Source organism: Poecilia reticulata, linkage group LG19, assembly GCF_000633615.1.
Source record: "Poecilia reticulata strain Guanapo linkage group LG19, Guppy_female_1.0+MT, whole genome shotgun sequence".
In the NCBI taxonomy this organism is placed as follows: Eukaryota; Metazoa; Chordata; class Actinopteri; order Cyprinodontiformes; family Poeciliidae; genus Poecilia; species Poecilia reticulata.
This window is the reverse complement of record NC_024349.1, coordinates 19,853,164-19,873,201: the sequence shown is the minus strand read 5'-3', so window position 1 is coordinate 19,873,201 and position 20,038 is coordinate 19,853,164. Positions and strand designations below refer to the sequence as shown.

At 40.4% G+C, this 20,038-nt stretch overlaps 1 protein-coding gene across 1 annotated transcript in view; it reads right to left on the bottom strand.

Moving 5' to 3' along the window:
- The window catches only part of prkg1 (protein kinase cGMP-dependent 1), a 46,671-nt gene extending 27,048 nt beyond the window's left edge, over positions 1–19,623 (bottom strand). Inside the window, exons 1-2 of the mRNA XM_008437699.2 lie at positions 18,074–19,623; positions 5,678–5,844 (exon numbers count right to left, since the gene is read on the bottom strand). Coding sequence (XP_008435921.1) covers positions 5,678–5,844; positions 18,074–18,393 — 487 coding nt within the window. The 5' untranslated portion in view covers positions 18,394–19,623. The remainder of the gene's footprint in view (positions 1–5,677; positions 5,845–18,073) is intronic.
- Positions 19,624–20,038: the final 415 nt, after the last annotated feature.

Here is a 20,038-nt window from a genome sequence, read left to right as displayed (position 1 = left end):
GGAGGACATTTTTACACTTAATTCAATTTAAACATTTTCTACTGTTTTTTTCTGATTATTTTGAATGCATTTGGTTTTGTTTTTGTCCATTCTCGCCGCTCTCCCTGCCTCACTGTGTATTTTTTTTCTTTTTGCTTTATTTTTAAATAACTGCTTCCAATTTTGTAGATTTCCAATAGTAAAATATGATTAGCCAACATGTTGCTAAGCAACCGCATTCACCACAAAGCTCTGTGTGTGTGTGTGTGACATCATGAGACAAAACTGCTGCATCTGTTTCTTCTGCCAAACCACAAATAATGAGGATCATGTTTGTAATATTTACACACTCACACACTCAACAAAAACTATCAACCTCGTCTTTTAAGTGGTGTTTTTTTGTTTTGTTTTTTTGGGATCACTTCCTCTTCCTGTGACAAAAGTCTTTATATTTAGCCGCCATCTGCGCCCCATCAACTTCCGCCCCTGCCCCTGAAACGCACGTCTGTAAGGATCCACAGCGACAGAGAGCATTCAGCACTGGTGGGCGCAAAATCTACATTAATTCACCATGTTTAACACAAAGCAAACAAAGAGCCAGGAGTATAAATCCTGCAGCTGKAACCTWTTCACTCTGATCGGCGCACACCTGTCAAGTCTCCCGTTTTGACCTGGAAGCTACCGTTTTTTTTTTACCCCCCTTCTCTCCCCGTTCCCGCCGTGCTCACGTACCCAGCTAACAAGCAAATGTTAAGACTACGTCCGCCGAACGTTCTCCGAAAGTCGAACGTCAAATGTTCGGACTTGACGTTCGCCGAACTCTGTCTGAACATTCGCTCCAAACTTTCGCGCATTATGAAAAAATATATTTTTTCTGTAATTTTATTTAATCAATTTTAATATCTTTAAAACCTTTATGGTGGTTAATATTTTTTTTGACAAAATCTCTATTTTTGTCCTTTTAGAAAGTCTGCATCTCTGAATGTTGTCTGAAAATCATCTAAACGTCCGTGTGCGACGTTTAAAATACGGTTACTAGCTTCAATAATCTGCATTGCGTTTATTCTAACGTAATGTAAATGTATCTCAAAGGAGAGTAATACTTCAATAAAAGTCCAAGAAGTACTTTAATTTGGAAAATATGTATTTTCTGCCGAGTGACGTAACTTCCCAACCCGGATTGCATTGGGATTTCTGCAGTCAAGAAACACTTCTGTATTTCACATGAAACCCATGGAATCTACCTTGTTCGGTAAGTTATTAGTTTTCATACTTATTTCTATCATATTCATATTCTGACCAAGCACGTATTATAATTTTCCCGTAAATATCCCGCTCTAACGTGTTAGTTGCTCTCCCGGTGTTCTATCTTATCTTCCCCCGCTCGTTACTCTATGTTCATTTGTACATTTGAGAACAGAAGTGGTTTGTGTACACAGCCGTGTGGTACACCTGTCCTTCATCAGAATTGAATAGCGATCATGTTTTTTCTGTTTTTCTAGCTCTTTTAGATCAGTTCTATTGATTTGACATTATGTAAACATCAAGGGACTGGGAGGCATTCACGATTAACCTCATAGTATGGAATATATTTTAATAGATTTATTAAATGTTGATGTTGACCCACTAATATGTTGGGTTTAGGTGTCGTAGTAAAATTCTGCCTAAACCAAGGGAATCGATACTTCGTCAGAGGTGTTCATTATGTTTGATGCTAAATATGTTGTTATTCAAACAACTAATTCAGCTCTGAAATTTACCATAGATCAAACTCTCTCTCTAAGCAATATAATAAGTCATTTTAAGTCAAATGCATTATTAGCAAAATGTCCTCCATAGAAAGTCACTGCTTCGGTGAACAAAACAGTAGGAAATATTCAAAATATTCCTGTCAAAATGCTTAACTTTCAGACTGATATCTGGGAATTTTCTTGACCTGCAGGTATAACCAACCTTGCCAATGGATGAGCGACCATTATTTGATGATAAATAAGGAAATAAAGCATGCATAGAACTGTATTTCTGCATCCAAATCTAAAAAGACAACTTTTATCTAAAAACATTTTTTTTAAAAAAAGGCTTTTATTCATGTAGCTTCTCTGGTTAAGTAGATAGAGAAAGTTATGTCAGAATTTTTGTTTCCATCTGACATTATGGACAATGTGGTAGTAATTTATTATTTTTTAAAAAAATGGATCAATATGATCTCTTTGAATAGTCTACTAAGTTGTAAAAAAAAAAAAAAAAAAAAAAGATTAGACCTTTTTCATAACCTGTTGTCAGGCAAGTAGTGAGGGTGTGCTTTAGTACATGTTCCTACCCAGAGTCTATTCAGGCAAAGCAATTTGGTTTTAACATTTAGTTTGAAACACAACACAGTCCAGGTGGAGGCGGAGTTCAAATGATCAGGTCTGATCTAAAACTCGTTCAAACACTGGTAAAAAAAAAAAGCTACTCATAGAGTCAAACAGTAGCACGAGTCCTGACGAAGATAGACAAACAAAGCTACACACACACATAGATATATAACGCATTCAAAAAATCTGTCTGTTTTGAACTTCATCCACCCACAGCAGACTCCTCTCTAAAACCAGTTCCTTTAACATTGATTAGATAATTATCTAATCTGGCTCTAATATAAAACCCGACAGAAAAGACGCCTCTCACATTGTGAGGACGTGCTCTTAGACTCAGCTTGTGTGTTATTCACCCAGCAGGTTTTTTTTTTTTTTGGACATAAATGTCATTGGTTATTTTGCACACCGCGCGCTGCCGCCTACCAACACGGGACCAGCCATCTGGAGGATTGTTGTCGGGGTCTCAGTGTAGTCCAGCCCCGATACGCCACAAAAGGTTTGAAAGGACCTGAAGACACAAGCAGACCTGCAGCTGCTCTGAAAAGGTCAGGTGGACTCTAATGAGGAGGTGGAGCTAAATTTATCCTCACAGCGTCTTCATAATAGAACATGCCCGAGTGTGACAGAGGGAAGACGTTTCAACAGGAATCTCCTGCAGTCCGAATGTATTCAAACAGTGTCTTCCCTCTGAAGAGGTCCTCTCTGTTCTGTCGAGACGGCAACGGCACACCGTTCGTTCCTCCAGATGTGACTGCAGATCCAGTACGACACCAGCATCACGGCGCGTTTTCAGTGGGAGGATCACGTTACCGAACAGGATTCTTATGTAAAACACTGACCTCAAATCCGGCTATAAATATAACAAACGAGCTGAGCGTAGTAACGGAGAAAAGACGGAGAGGCTCCGGGTTTGATCTCGGAGCCCCTCCCAGTTCTCATCCCATCTTGTTCCTCCAGCAGAGGGGAAAGAAACCAACATGTGTAAAAGCTTCTGCTTGTATTGCAGACTGCACTTATATCACAATACGTCTCAGATGTTTAGATGTGGGACCTGACTGCAACTGCTCTTTTTTTTAGTTCTTTGCCTTCTGGTCATAAGGATAGGTCATAACCAATAACTACAATGACTGCTGCTCCAATCCACACACTGATCACACAATCCGTATGATTCCAACTCAAGAATCTGACCCGGTGAATCTGCAAACTACAAAACTAAGAGGAATCGTAGTCCTGTCTAGTCGCATCCTCATTGTTGAGAGTCGGGGACAATAGACGCTGATTGCACCACTGCTTTCCACTCTCTTCTTTCTCTGAAGATGGCCGTACATTCTCCACCTGATCTTCTCGTCCAAACCCTGATGTCGTCCGTCCACCTCCATCTCTGTCTTACCCTCCACCGCTTTCTGTAAATGTTGCCCACGAGGAGGTAGCCGCAAAGGTTGTGGGTCCTGACGACATGGTGCGGAATCATAACGAGGCTAGATCTAATTTTGCTACTCTTCACCGTAGTGCCAAAAAATGCTTGTTGGGTTACCAACAAAATATACTGTATGATGTATAATTGGTAGCAAATTATTCAAAGACACTTGTTTATGGAGCATTCGGATGGTTAAAGTTCATCAGCATTTTTTTGTTAACTTATTGGAATATTTATTGAAAATATGCCAAAACATTGAGCTTGGTCAAAGGATGATCAAGATAGATGAATTAAAGAGGAGGAATAATATGTCAGAAGTGAAGGAAATTCAGCTCAAATTATTTTTTAAGCCAAGGCAGCCATGTATAGTTTTTGTCCTACGTACTAACCCCATTGTCCACCCAAGAAGGGATGCAAAGAGCCACACAGTAGGAATTGTCAGAGACAATACCAGAAATATTGAAGCTGCTGTCCTCAAGATATTAGAAAATGTAATCATTTCTTATCATCACTTTTTCAGGTCAACTTTCCTGAGTTTGACCTGAGTTTGGAGTCCAAACACTGCATCCGCCTGTAAATGAAAACTGCAGCAAACAGCCAAGCAAAGCAAAGCGCTATCTGATAAACCACAAATTCATAAAAGTCTGTTGTCATGGACACAGCATTTCACCTCCTAAATATTAACCGGAAGAAAGGGCAGCACCAGACGCACCCATTGTTCAGCTCTGCACACAGACAGCATGAACTTACGGCGGACTTCTCATCATAGCGTTGTATTTTTCTAGAGCTCTGTACAAATTAATCAGAGTTTCGACGTTCCCACTACATTTCCTGTTCTCGGTTTTCTAAAAGTCTCTCGGTACAGAGGAAAATCTTCTGTCTTTGTGGCAAAGCTGACTGGCTGTGCATCGTCTCAGCTGGAAGTGATGACACATTTTGCATCCGCAGCAACGCTGCAGGAGAACAACGAGTCATTTGCTTCACTCTTAGTCTGCATCAACAGGCAAAAGAGAGCAGGGACCAGTTTCTAACCAAACTTCCAGCTGAAGGAAGAAAAACATAATTATATCTTTTTTCTGACAACAGCGGCAGCTCAATGGTAATAATAAGAAAAGAAACTCATTTCCATTTTGAAAGTTATACAAAGCGGATGACGGCAACAGAGGAACTAGTAACCGTTCAGCGTTGCCAAAAGAAAGCCAGCAGCAGTAAATGTTCAGCAGTGAGGATTAAACCGACCTTTGAGATAAACTTCCTGCTTCAACCAGAGGCTCATTAAAGAGAAGGTTACTTTGCCTTTGCAGGTCACATGGATTCATTAATTTTGCTGAATATTTCCCGTGTCCCAAAACTCTGAAGGAACATTAAATGAACCTTCTCCGAACTTGTTTCCCATTCAACCGCAATGAAACCTCAAGTCCCTCTACGGCACAGACAGCGAGAACAATGCAAACGGTTCTGTTTTTGTTGAGAGACTCTAGTCGGTCGCAAGGTCAAACATAAAATGTATCGTGTTTCACATCCCAGATGAAGCTGTCCAAGACGTATTAGAGAATGATCTGGATTGAAGCAACACACTGAGCTAAAAAATACATAAGGTGTTGGATTTTATTATCTAAGAGTTGGAGCTTGCAATTCTTCTCTAGGTTGATGTCAAAGCAAAAGGACAGGCAGGTAGAACTAGGTAGAAACAGAAGGAGGCACAAAGGAGGTAAAGACAGAAGAACGTAAGCAAAGGCAGATGGAGGTAGAAACGAATTAGGTACAGAGAGAAACACAAGAAATAGTTAAAACTGAACCATTTGGAAGAAACAGAGATCAAACCCTAAAGCCTTCTGTTCTTGTCTATAAAATCCCTCTCAGATGACTCTTTTAGACCGATTCCCATCTCGGGACCGGTTCCAGCCTGTGTTCTTGCTCTCACCTTCCATGACGAACACCAGTGAGCCCACATCTCCTTCCTTTATGATACAGGCGTCCTTCCCATAATCCACCGGGTACATACAGTCCACAATCTCCTGTATCTGAGAGAGCTCCAGGTTCTTCATGAAGTCATTGTCCAAGATGGCTTCCTTTATCAGCTCCTTTGACCTGAGAAGAAGAGGAGGGAGAGAAAAAAAACCTAAAATATCTACAAGAAATTGTCAGGATAAAGTCAGTCAATCAATCCATCCAATCAACCAACCAACCGTTTTAACAAATATTAGGCCTATATCTAATCTTTCAGTGCTGGCACTAATTCTGCAAGTCTATAATCTGGCAATATTATCACCTCATCCTTCCAAGCCTTCTTTATAGGCAAGCATAACAGCTGCGTTGAAGGTGGTTAACAACACAATTGTTCTTAACTAACAATAACATTGTGCTGCGCGTCTCTTTTTGTGGATTTGTTCAAAGCTTTTTGTACTGTAAACCAAAGTTCTGGTAGCCAGTTACAAGCCTTTGCTTGGTTCGAAATTTATCTCAGAAATGGGACACAATGTATTAAATATGATCGCTTGTTCTGAAGCTGTAGTAGTTCATAAGGAGGTTCCGCAGGGATCTATATTAGGTCCTCTTCTATTCGTAATTCACATAAACGAATTGGGGCAGAAAGTGTCTGAGGTGATTTTGCATTTCTATGCAGATGACACAGTAATTTATCGCACTGGATCTATTCCTACTCAGGTTGTTGAACTATTATAAATATTATATTGTTGCTATCTAATGCTCTTTCTTACGATGAAAAATTGTTCTTAATAGATTTATTTTTCCGGATACAGAGGCCCATCAAAATATCCCAATGGATTTCCAATGGAAATCAAATAAAGCAGGTTCACACATATAAATATCTGGGCATTTTGTTCAATGACTCCCTCATTTTCAAACCCAATGTGGGAAATCTCATGAAAAGTCAGACTTTTACTTTCAAACCAAATTGTGTTTTTCATATATTGCTAAAAAAGCGTGGTGTCTCTGCAACTCTTATGGCTGTGCCGGATTATGGAGAGCTTCTCCCATCTGTTAACTTTCATTTCCAGGGCATCACTTAGACTCCTGCTGGCCGATATCTGTGCTCAAATTGCACTGAGAGAAAGTCTGACTCTTAATTTCTTCGCTTTGACAAATTGCTGTTTCTTTCTGTTCCTGCACAGAAGTTTCTGTTCAGTCTGCCGCTCCGTTATCCTGGAGCTTATTTCAGGAAACTTTGAAATCAACTGAATTCATCCAAAGTAAAAGCGTTTGAGGCTGATAGACTGACATTTACCTGATTCTCATAGCTTATCATTTTCTATAAATTGTGTAACTTTTTGTGTTATATTTGTTGTTGCCTCTTAATCAGGACTCCTTTTTTTGTTTTTAAATCTTAATAGGATTTTACTCTGGTAAAATAAAGGCTAAATAAATGAAAAAAAAAAAGTATCTAAAGTTCTTTGATTGACCCATAAAATAAAAAAAATGTAGTAAAAAGAAACCGAAAAATACTCTGAAATGGGACAAGTTCATGTCAGAAAGTCTTAGATCCGACGGCAGAATCCTGAATTCTCCATATTTTCACAACTAAATAACTTCAGTCCATTTCTCTAAAAATGTTAAATTAACTTTTTTTGTAAATGCGACCTGGAAATATTTAGAATTTTGTCATAAAACTGTGGTTTGTCCTCCTAGACACTCAAGACTGTGCTTCTACTCTTCTCCGTTGAAGCTCCAGAGGAACCTTCATCTGAAACGCTCAGTGTTTAATTAACTCTCCTGTCTGCAGTTGTCTTCACGCTTCTTTCTGTTTGACAGCGTGAGCATCTGCGCCAGGGAGGCGGATTCAGCTCCGTCTTTTATCAAACAGCCCAAGTTATTTTCTGCAGGTTTGATCATTTGTCATCTCCGAGCTCGTAAACACTGAAACCGTGCGCCTGATCAATGGCAGCCGGGTGGTGTAGAACAGACAGCCGATTCATTCAAAACGTCCTCCGGCTCAGATTGATCTTACAAATGGCGCGGCGCCTCTGGGCAAAAGGAGGAATTATCGGGACCCGAGCTGATGAGTATCTCACAAACTGTCAGGAGATGTTCTACTTTCTGGGATACAATCTTAAGTTGCAAAGCATAGAAGAAACGGATGTCACTGAATAAAACCCCCCGGAGCTCACGCAGATAAAAACAAAAATGATCACAAGAAAACCGACCGTATCTGCAACGTGTTTGACAAAAGGTTGGACAAAGAAGGAGCTGTGAAACGTTTCAGATGTTTGGTGTTTTGTTAATTAACTGAATACAGTAGCATGCTTGAGCTGAAGGGTTTTATTGACCAAAGTGCAGACAGACATAAGATATAAAGCAGAACCTGCATACGAGGTACAACATGATGCAACAATTAGGAGCGACATCGACATTAACTCTTGTGTTTGACGAGGATGTCTGTATCGGAACGATGCCTTAACTTTGCGAAATGCAGCTTTTAGCCTTAGACAAATGCTGAATAACTGAACATTAAGGCCCACACAAAAACACTTAAAGTCACATTACAAAGCTCTGATGCGCTGTCCTTAACCTGTTCCTCTCACTGTTGTAAATTGAAAAACACTCTTCATCGTGAAATCATGACTCCGCTCTGCTGATTCTTTCTTGTTTCTTTGATTCGAGTTCTGTTAGAAAAAATTCCCAGAATGCTTTTCACTGTGAGGTATGTGCTAACTGCACCATACTGTAACCCCAAGTCTGACTGTGCAAGACTTCATCCGTGACTTTGCACAGGTTCTGTTTGCACAGGAGAAGATTCTGACTGGATTTCAAAACACAGTGCGGCTTTGTGCACTAAATCGATCACACTGCTGTCTCGAAACCACCCAAAATCAAAATGCTGCCACTCTGAGAAAATGTAAAAAGTCTTTCACGTGCTATTTTACAAAGAAAATCAACAAAAGGACATCAATAATTTAAAGACATTCAAAGAGAGAGCCTTTATATAGCCTAGAAGGTAAATCACAATATAAAATCCAACTAAAAAACGACCTTTATAATAATAACTCTGGATCAGCAAACAGGTCATAATTTCTTTTTTACATTTGTTTCTGCACTTTCCAGGAGGGCTTTATGCTTTTTTTCTTATCTCTCAACTTTTCAATATGGACTTTTTAAATATTGTGTCAGTGATCTCCTTGTTCCACAGAGGAATGAAATGACAACAACGAACTAAAAAGCCACCCAGGGCCCCGCCGCCCCCAGACATTTGTTTATCGAGAACGAGAACGCCATCAATTTTGATTTAACCGTTTCAGCAGAGACGAATTAAATTGCTTGACATTTACATCTGAGATTAAATTGCCAAGTTTACTTTGTAAAAGTGCAAAGAGTGGCCTTCATAGTTCGATTGTTGCGTTACCATGGCGACAGTGTGAGGCTACGAGTTTAATCTTTGTGTTCCGGCTCGGTTTGTACCAAAATACCTATCGATAATAATTAACCAATTATCAGTGATTGTTTTTTTGTTTTGTTATCTTAGTCAATTGAACTGGGACCCGTCTACCAGATTCTACCACATCTGTACTGATTAGTGGTGCTGACGTTCTTAACAGGAAGACGGGCCCCTAAATCATATCCCGCCCGAGGCTCCAGGTAGTCCCCAGAACATGCTATGTTCTTTACTCCCTCCTGGTGTTCGGAGCCATCGTCTCCCAACAGAGGCACTTAAAAAGTGTCATCATTTCTTCTCTTAATGGCTCCATAGTTGCTTTATTTCATTGCTGTTGTTTTATTGTCTTCTCCCACGATGTCTGGTTTCAATTTTTTTGCTGGACTCTGTTTTCTTGTACGTTTTTAACTGTCTTCTTCTTCTTTAAACTCTGGACTGTGACTTGGTTGCTTAGATGAGCAGCTCTACCCTCTAGATGCAAATAATACCGAGCAGCTGAGCCGTCGTCGTCATACAGAATCTAAAGAGGAGGAGAAGGATGTCTCTCTCTCAGCCAGCAGAGCCAAAGGTTTTCCTTCCTGTCGAGAGTGGAGGGCTCAGTTTTATTGAAATGGACTGAAAGAGACAAAGTGAGTGGAAGGAAGATGGTGAATGCTCCATAGATCCTCACTGGCTGGCAGCTGCTGAATGATTTCCAAAAAAAAAAAAATCTGCTAACATTTAAATAGCCCACTCAGGGTTTAATCCAAAACACCTACAGTTCAGTCAGACTCACAGAGCTGTGTTAAGTTGCTACAAAAATGTGATTCCAGTGTAAAGGAGCATTATTGACTTATTAAAGGCAGGAGAAATAGAGTTTTTTATTTTTTGGTTGTGAAATGTAAATTTAAGCATCAGGCAGCTAAAATAAGTGTAGAATAGGAGACTTGTTTTAATGCAGAACCCTAAGATCACAATTTAACTTGTTTTTATTTAGCAAAACTGATTAGCATCAACACCAAACCATATGATGCCCAATCAAATTCGCCTTTCAACTTTGGATTGGAACAACTTGCAAAAAAAAACAACGCAAAAAAAACATTAACTTCAGTATAAGCTTTATAAACTTACTAAAATCCACAAAGTATGTGATCGATGTTTCTGCTTTTCAAGCAGTTGGCTTGTCATGTGGATACGGTACATGTGGGCAGTTGTGTCATTTTGGTTTGCTTGTTTGTTTTACGATATTCGTCCCGTTTCTGCTGTACGATATTCTGTGGCGTGAAGTTTTTATGGTTCCAGAACAGGTCGCTGTTGAAAATGAGAATCTGTTCTTGATCAGCCTACCTGGTAAAAACAAAGGGTAGAATAATTAATTAGTAAAACTAAAATTGAGTGACTAGTGGTGAAGCATGGCACAGTGTTTGATGACAGCCATGTGGTCCAATCCTATTGGTTGTGGCAAGTGATGGTGGGAGCAACTGCGTTGCCCAAAGAGTTGCTGTGACTTATTTGTAGAGCTGGCGGCACGGTTCTGCTACAAGCAGCATGCTAATAATGGCTGCCTGAAATCCCAAGTTCATGATGGATCAGATTACTTTGTGATCCGTTTAGTTTTTGTCAAAGCAGAACAAGAAATGCGTCAGATGGACGTGAATATGAATTATCCTCCACGTTTCATTAGACCTACATATGAACACGCGAGTAAATCAGGACCAATGGTCAGTATTTTCTAATAGATTTTCTTTAGAAACTTCTAACAGGAGAAGTTGCGGCGTTACCTCCCGAATTCAATCAGCAGATCAAACAAACACAGTCGAGAAACATTCCATCCCCAGTCGAGGTTTGCAGATAAAATATTTTTCTGAGCTGAGGCGAACAAGATGCGTCCCTGCAGTGCAGGAGGAAACGTGGAGCGAGATCACTTTGTCGTTAACTTGGGGGCTTGTTGTGTGGGGGGGGGGGAGAGACGCGCATTACGACCTGCTTGATAAGTTCCATTTTAATTCATGCTCAGAGGAAACGAGCTCTCGGAGATGAGCCGGATGTTATTTCGGCGACAGAAAAACATTGCGGGCCCCGCTTCTGTTTCTGCACATGAACAGAACAGGACTCTGGAGGAAAATCGGCGAGGTCTGGACGGAAGGTGGTGACGAAGCGCTCACCCTTACGTCGTTGCCGCATTGGTCACAGAGGGAGGGGGAAGGTGTAAGGACAAATGATATGGATGATGGAGGGAGAGGAAGGTGACGAGTGTGAAAGAATAGAAACCGGAGGAACAAAACAACAGATGGGTGAGAGGGAAAAATTATGAAAAGAGAATTAAGAGAGTGGAAATAATTAAAGAGAGATTAAAAAAAAAGAAGCAACTCAAAATAATTCTGCTGAAAATGAAAAGGGAACTCAAAGGGGAAATAAAATAAATCTGAACAGAGATGATTTTGTAAAACATGGTTGACTAATATTGACAGAGTGTTTGACAGGGAAGCAGGGGAGCATTAGCTCATTACCATCTGCCAATCAGAGGCAGAAACACCAATAACATCTAAAAATCAGTGAAATCCTCAGCAGCAGATTTGCATTCATTAGATCTAGACCTTTTTATGGACATCAGGTCAACAGAAGAGGCTGAACTGGAAGACTAAGATGAGTTTTACTGCGTAAAAGTTTAAACAATCTGACAGAACAACAGGCGGTCTGTTTGATTCATATGCTAGAATTTAAATAAATATTTTAAATTATTGCCAATCTATGAGAAGAAGCATCAAATATCAGAATCAGGGGACGTCGAGTGTAGAAGAAAGAAAAAAATGCCAAAAAAATAATTCATGTTAAAGCAGATGTGTAGCCTCAGTTTATGGTGCAAAACTGTGAAAAATTTTGAATACTGCTAAAAAATATACCTATATTTTTGTTGCTTATAATAGAAAATAACAGACAAATTTGATTTTATGTAGAAAATGTGTCTTGCCGTTAAAAAAACATTTTTTTTGAAAGAGTAAAGAAAATAACTTTCTTTGATGTTTACCCTTTTTCCAGAGACAAATAAGAAGTATTAGAGCTTCTCTAATAGCACCATTAGCTGTGGTGCATATTTAAAAAAAAATTTCAACACGTTTATTTTGTAAGAACATTGCTCATGAATATGGTAAAACTGGAGTGAAAAATACGAATAGCATTTATATTTTGCTGCTGAATCGAAGCCAAGTTGTGAGACGGGCTTGAAATGTTAAATATAAGAAGCATTGACAAAAGACGAAATAAAAAAGTTTCAAAAGCCACTGAAACTCACACAGACCGGTTCAACATGAAGCATAAATCTGGCTTTCAACAGAAAAAAAAAACCAAAGGGCTTTCAGGCTTTTTTTGTCTTTGAAGGATGAAGGAGTTGACATGCCTCAGAAAAAGCTCCGTCAATGTCAAGGTCGGATCCAACAAAGGCCTAAAAAACGTACTCGGCGAGAAAAGAGAACGATGTTATTTTACTCGAGGAAGCGAAGAACAAGAGAAAAGTTGTTTTTTTTTCTTTTTCTTGGGCTGAGACATTTCATAATGTGAGGTCTTCGCAGTCCTCCCACTGCAGCATTTGTTCACGTAGTAAACATGCCCACTTAAAAATTGGTGACCAACTGCACGAAAGCTGTCAGACAACACACACACACAGACACACACACAAAAAAAGTTCTGACCCGATGAGTCGAGCCAGAAACAGAATGATGTCGTTTTGCTCTTGCAGCCCTGGGAGGGAACGTATTACAGGATAAATATGAGCCTCTGCAGCCATTTTGAATTTTTTTACAAAGAATTTCTGGTGAGTGCAACACAAACGTCAACTCTTGACCCGAAAGCTTCTGCAGCGCCAAACTTTTGTAAATGTTGCAACTGCTGAACTGCCGCCGGTTATTTAGAGCCGTTGACGTCTCGTCTTAACCTTTATGTTAGAGAGGCATTTTATACCAAACATGGATGGATTCATACCTGCCGTGGGGACGCTCCAGTCGAGTTTTACATTCAGCTATTTAAATCGCCTTTTAGCCAGAAAACATGCAGATCATCGTCCTAATTTGAATATGTCCAGTTTATTGCATTTAAACTCTGCTTGCTCATATTATCTTCATCATTGTCGCAATTTCATGTGTTTTGTTCTCTAATATTGTGTAGCTGCAATCAATTTATATCATTTGATCAGAGTTCAATGTGTAATAAATGAGTCCAAATTAGATTTCATTAAAAAAAATAAATAAATAAAAACCAAAAGGCTTAAAGTGGCATGAAAACCAATTCCAATGGGAAGGTGATAAATTATAACGCTTGTTTTCAGAAACATGACAATATATAATATAGTTTATTGATTATATTCTCAATAATTCACAAAAAAAGACATTTGAATTCATGGCAAACATTCAAGAGACATGTCTACATAAATATATGTTAAATTAAGTTGTTTTAACATATATTTTCAGTGGTATTAAGGTTTGTTAATGCTTGTGAGTTTGCAATGTTTCACACCATTTGTTCTTAGATGAGTTCAGTCTGTGCTGCATATGACTGAACAAAATAAACAGGATGGAGAAATATTTGCAAAATCTGATTAATGAGATGTCTAAGATCTCTGTGCACTGCTCTCTGGAAGGAATCAAAGATCTTGTTCATTTTCCATAACAAAGAAGCACTTAATCCATAAAACAGAGGGCATTATGGGAATTACATCCATCCATACCATGAAGTTTGTGGCTTTTTAACTCAAACACTTAACAGTCGATCAAATGTGGGAGCCTTCAAACTTAATAGTTCTTTTTTAATACCTCTAGCGTTCTGCAGGAGATGATGGGTTTAAGGTGACTTTATTTACATTACAAAAAAGCACAAACCTGGGATGTCCCATGGACCAAACCTGGACTGAACAGCTGATTTCAAAGAAACAGACTAACTTCACTGACTCTGACTTTTTCACAATGTTCTACTTTATGTTTTTTTTTTACACAGAACAGAAGTTGGATTTCTTCCTGTTTAGTTTCTCTCAGTAGGAGTCGCATGAGAGCAGCGGGAACGCGTTTAAAAATGGAAACGAGTGTCTTTCCTTGTATCTGGAAGTAGTTTCTACAGCTGTGAGAACCACAGTAGTTACTAACAAAGACCCACCATAATGTCTAACAACAGRAACTGCAAACCTTCTGATTCCCACGTCACTCTGCAGCTGGTGATCACTGCAAACTCTGGTGGATCGCTTCAAACTCTKKCAGCAGCSAATCAGGGAACAGTTTCAGTGGATCATTAACTTGTCTGTAGACACCAGGAGAGCTGGTGGGAGTCCACAGCCCACACACACACACACACTCTCTCTCTCTTCTCCATTACTTTCTATTTTCATATAACACACAGACACATGCGGGCGGGCTGCAGACTCGGAGAGGAGATGGGAAACAAACCCTGTCATCTGCCTCCGTGTGTGGGAAGATAAAAACCAACGMGCTCGGTTGTTCTCGCCGCCGCAGACAGAAAAGCACGCCATTTAGCAGTCTGCAAAGAGTCGAAGCGGCAGAACTTAACCACTAAAGAGCCGGATGACACTGACAGATTAACGGGACCTTCAGAAAATCCCAGCAGATCATCCTAATCATGATCCTGTTTATGAAACCTAACCATCAACAACAATCACACCCACCTTTTTCTTATGCACAGAAACCACATAGACATGTTGTGTGTTTATTTTTATGATTCTTTGTTGCATATTTCTTTAAATCTGACTAAACTACTTTAATAGCGCCACRATTTTTTTTTCTTACGTCATAAATTTGCCATATTTTTTGCTTCATGTTTACCTTTTGTGAATTTCTATCTAGAATCTCTATTCTGTTCTGTTCTGTTCCTTAAAAGCAGTGTGAGTCCAACCAAGTGGGGAAATAATATCGTCATCAGACAGAATTAAAATGCATTGCCCCAGAAATGTTATATTCTATTAAATAATGCATCCAAGCTGTTCCTTTCTGACTGCAACATTGCACAAATTATAGTTCAGGATATTGTGCGGCTCCACTACATGCAAAGACGCCAAACACTGAGCTCTGCTGCACCGTGCGGCCCAGCTATACAGAGATGTATCAGCGGCGTTCTGGTGGATGGAAACATCAAAACCTCCTGGATATCACGGAGGGCGGAGCTACGTCTGCAGCTCAAACTTAATTTCGGAGCTGATGAGTTGGAGCTGAGGCTCGGCCACCGTTCGTTCCTTCTTGGCTTTCCGTAGCCATCTGTTAGCCGTCCTGAAGCCTGATTGGGAAGCTGTGTGGATGATAATCAGGATAATCTGAGATCTGATACTAGTAAGAAAAAAGCAGAAAATCATTTCAATTTCTCTCTCTCTTTTTTTTATTTTTATTTGGATACCTGAAGTGTCAGGAATTTCATATTATTGCAAAGCAAAGCACATGAGGTCCAACCTCACATCCCATAGAGCCTCCTGGCCATAAACATCCACATTCAGAGGAACAGGCGCAATGCCATTCAAAATATGGAGTTTTGAGGAGCAGCCGATACCGACATTGACCCGATGTGATATTATCGCGTTGCACAAGCCATGCATGCTTTTATTAGTTATTTTGTAGTGTGGAAGATTAGAAAAGAGTTGATCAAGTGATGTCACTCCAACAAAACAATAGTCAACAACCAATAGGTGTGAGAACAACTGACTGTTATTATTATAATGGTTTTGATACAGGTCGTTATAATCCGATACTTTTTTTTTACTGATATCGAACTGATTTGTGATATCAATATCGGATCGGGAGAGTCCATGAAGCTTACATTCTACACAATTTGACCAAAATGATGAAAATAGACCACCAGATTATACTGTTTGTTTCCTTATTGCACAAATGTTTATTCTATAACCATCTTTTCAGTGCTATGGATCAGTAAAAAAAATTTAATTAGATGGATTTTTATTTTTGCTATTTATTTGATTTGTCAAATTTAAGAACTCCAAGTATTTTTGGTTTGCAAACGCGTCAATCAGAAGCATGTCGCATGCTCTTTGAGTTTCAAATATATGCTAGAGGCTAATATTTTCGTTGCATGAATGGGGGATACATGTCTAAATCCTTTATTTCCTGTTAAATTTGAAAGTTTCTCCATGAATAAACTGCAGCACATTTCTCTCTTTTTTTGTGTTGTTGCCTTGAGAAACAAAATATGAATCATCCAATCAGGAGAAGTAGACCTCAAAGGCAACTGAGGAAAACAGGAATCCTCGTCATTTGCCGTTGCCCCGGTTTTGCAATTTCCTCTGCCTTCCTCTGCAAATCCACAAGTTCTCACATCGAACTCTCTCAGATTTCCTCCAGCTCATGGAGAACATCATCAGTACATCCTCTTATTATTTATTTATTTATTTTTGTATTATAATTTTTTTACGCAAAACAAAACCGGCTCATGTTTTCAGGAGAAAAGCTAAAAATAATTATCTGAGTGAGAGCATGCGGCAACTCGCAAGATCTTTGCACGTCTGAAGCTCGACGACGGGATGCTGAACAGGAGACGCGTCTGCGCACAGGTGTGTGAGGAGAATACTCGGAGCGGATAATGATCTGAAACACAGAGCTGCACAGGGAGCAGGTGTCTTAACAGACACATCTCTCTCATTTCCCTCCATGAGGAACCTTCGGCCGGAGGCCCTGACCTCGGTTCGGCGTCGTGCGGCGCATTAAAAGCACCGACGACCACGACCACGGTTTGACTGAGTGGTTTTTGTTCATCCGAAGGAGCGAAGGGCCGCCTGCTCCAGCCGTTGCGTTATCTGATGTTGATCAGAGCTGGGCAATCAGCCCCGAAACAGAGCTGAAAAGCTTCATTAACGCAGAACAGAGCAGATCCATTAGAACTCGTTCCTGTCGCTAATGAGCAGCTGCAGCTGCAGGGCCTCAAAACTGATCGCAAAGATTTCACCTGCCAAACAAAAGACCCCCAGAGTCACTCGTTTAAGACAGACTGACACGCACTGAAAGCCTGTTCTTCACTCAGGTAATACAGCCGATTAGTTTTTTTTTTTTTTATTTGACGGCGAAACAGTTGAATCCGTCCTTGAACAGTCTGACATAAAACAGCTTTGAAACTTGGTGAAAGCAGAGAACCACCTGTCTCCGGCGTGCAAAACCAGCCGAGAGAACAGAACTGTTACAAAAAAAAACACACAAAAAAACCCAAAAAGCCCCGGTGTTCAGTGGGAGAGTCTATCCTCTGGTCGTAAACTCTTAGGAAATCCAGCGTGTTCAACACAGACTTAAAACTAGCTGAGAGATAAAAACTCCCCCTGTTTACGCCAATATTTACACTTCCTGTATACGCTGCAAAAACACAAAGTCTTACAAAGTTTGGTCTAGTTTCTAGTGCAAAATATCTTAGTTTTGTCCTATTACCATTGTACTAACTTTTCAGCAAGATGCAAGTTTGTTTTCAGTCAATAATTCCTGAATGCTAATAAAAAGTACTGATTTCACCGGCAGCTTGTTTCACTTAGGGAACTTGTCCTGTTATACGACCAAACATCTACTAGTACAACTAATAACTTTATTTATCAATATTAAGTAACTATTCACTAAAAACAAGCAACAAAAATGAGCAGAAAAGTTGCTTGTAAGTTAGTTTTTGTCTTATTTTAAGTGCATCAAGTTATTCAAACTAGAAGCGAAATAAAAATACTCKWTAAGAGTTTGTGTTTTTCAGTGTACTGCAGGATGTTCTGTTAACTTCCTGTTGCATGCAGAACTTTCTAGAAGTTCGACAGAAGCTTAAACCCAGCTGAAGGGACAGAACAAGTTCTACGAGGTTTTCTGGAGCTGCTGAAGGAGGTTCTGTTCAGTCTGATGATTCTAACCCTCTGCTACCACAGCCAATATGGAAACAGGAAGTCCCCCCCACCGCGTCAGAACCCGCCGGAGGAAGTGAAGGACCTACTGTGGGCTCTTGGGGTAGAACGGCAGCGTGACGTGGCACAGCTCGCTGATGTCGAAGGCCGTGGGTTCGGCGGAGATGGCCTGCCTCTTGCTGCGCTGCTGGTCCGGCTGCAGCACCAGGTTGTTCTGCTGGGCCTGGACCTGCTGGGCCGTGGCGGGCCGGATCACCGAGCGGTACTTGTCCAGCTCGTTCTGCAGCCTCTGGATCAGCTCGTCCTTCTGGTCCAGYTCCAGCTCCAGCTCGTCGATCAGGGCGTCGCGTTGCCGCAGCTCCTCRACCTTCTCCTGCAGAGCGTACTGCAGGTCCCGCAGCGTTCCCATGGATTCCCCTCAGCCTGTCCCGGCAGGACGTCGGGTCCGAGTCTCAGCGTCCGCCGCAGCCTGACCACGTTGGGATCTCCAGGTTCCTGGGAGAAGTCTTTGGGTGCCTCGTTTYGCTTTAAATCGTTGCCCTGCCAGGTCTTGTTGAGGCTCTCCCTGAGTTTTAGGATTTGGTTGTTGTATGGAAACTTCTCTGTGTGAAAATCTCTTCCAGATTTTCCCAGGAACATCCAGASGACAAAGGACTTTCAGGAACTTTCCAAATGTTTCTTAAAACCTTTGAAACTCCAGAGTCCTTTACTCTTTACCCCAGTTACGTCTTTGTAAAAGTCTTTAACTACATTTTCTTTTTTGCTCGTCAGGGTACCTGTGTTTGCTCTTGGTCCARATCCATTTATTTATCAGACATTGTCGAMATTSCTGCAGGTGTTCTGCCTGGGTGCCTTCAGGCAGTTCCCAAAGTTTCCATCGGATTTTCTTTTACTTACATATCTGAGAACGTTTGTGAATTGGTTCCACAATCTGATATCTGGGGGGGGAAATTATTAAATTGTTTTTGTGGTAATTTGAGGTTGGGTGGAATCAGGTGATGAACAGTGATTTACACAGGAGAAACTCTGGAAAACAGATTAAATAATAAAAGATACTCCTGCGGGTCACGTTTCCCATTCCGTTGATTAAATCCAATCAAAACAAACCGCATGATTCAAAAAACATTTTTTTTAAAAAGAAGGAAATTTGGATGCAGGATTCCTCTCGATATATGAAATGGAGAAAAAAAACTGAAGACGTGAGGAGTAATCCGGAGTACAACTAACACACACACAAAAAGTTTACAATMAGTCTGAGAGAAGGATAATCCCACTGGAGGGCTGCTCCGGGTTTATGTCCGCTGGAATATTTTACGCAGAGAATAAGGAACCAAATGTCCGCCAGTTTGAATAAAGTGTGAAAACGGAGGTGCAGGAATCCAGTAGCGCACACTTGATTCCCGACACACACGCACACACACAAAGGAAAAAAAGAAAAAGATGCGTTCCAATCCCACCTGGAAACGAGAGACAGGAAGCCAAGAGCCTCAAGTTGGATGTTTAGGGAGATGAGAGGACAAACGCGGGGAAACAGGTGCTGCAGAGCCGCGAGTCCGGAGGAGTCCGGAGCGCCGATCCACTTCCAGTGTGAACAGTTTAATCCGAAACAGTTGGAGCTTAAGTGGAGGTCGAGGCGGAAAGAGAGAGAGAGAGAGAGAGAGAGAGAGAGAGAGAGAGAAAAGGAGGAGGAAAGTTGGGCTGCCTCCGCTCCTTTTCGTCACCTGTCCTCCTACTGCTACTCCTCACCTGTGCAGCTTCAGTTAAAGTTTTCTATGAACAGATGGAGAAAAAAACTGCCTAATCTTAAACCAACCAAAATTTTTGATTTATTTATTTTTGCAGGAATAAGCCGTGGCCAGAAGGGATGGATGTTAAACTACTCTAAGAAAGTTCAGGAAAACAGATGAGACGATATCTTTCATGTTTTTTAAGTTTCAAGAGATGCGTTCATGTGCAAATTTAAAACGGATAAAACCAATGAGCAACATCCTTTTTCAAACTCATGAGAGTTTGAAAAAGGATGTTTTAAACTTTTTAGCAAAAGTTAATAATAA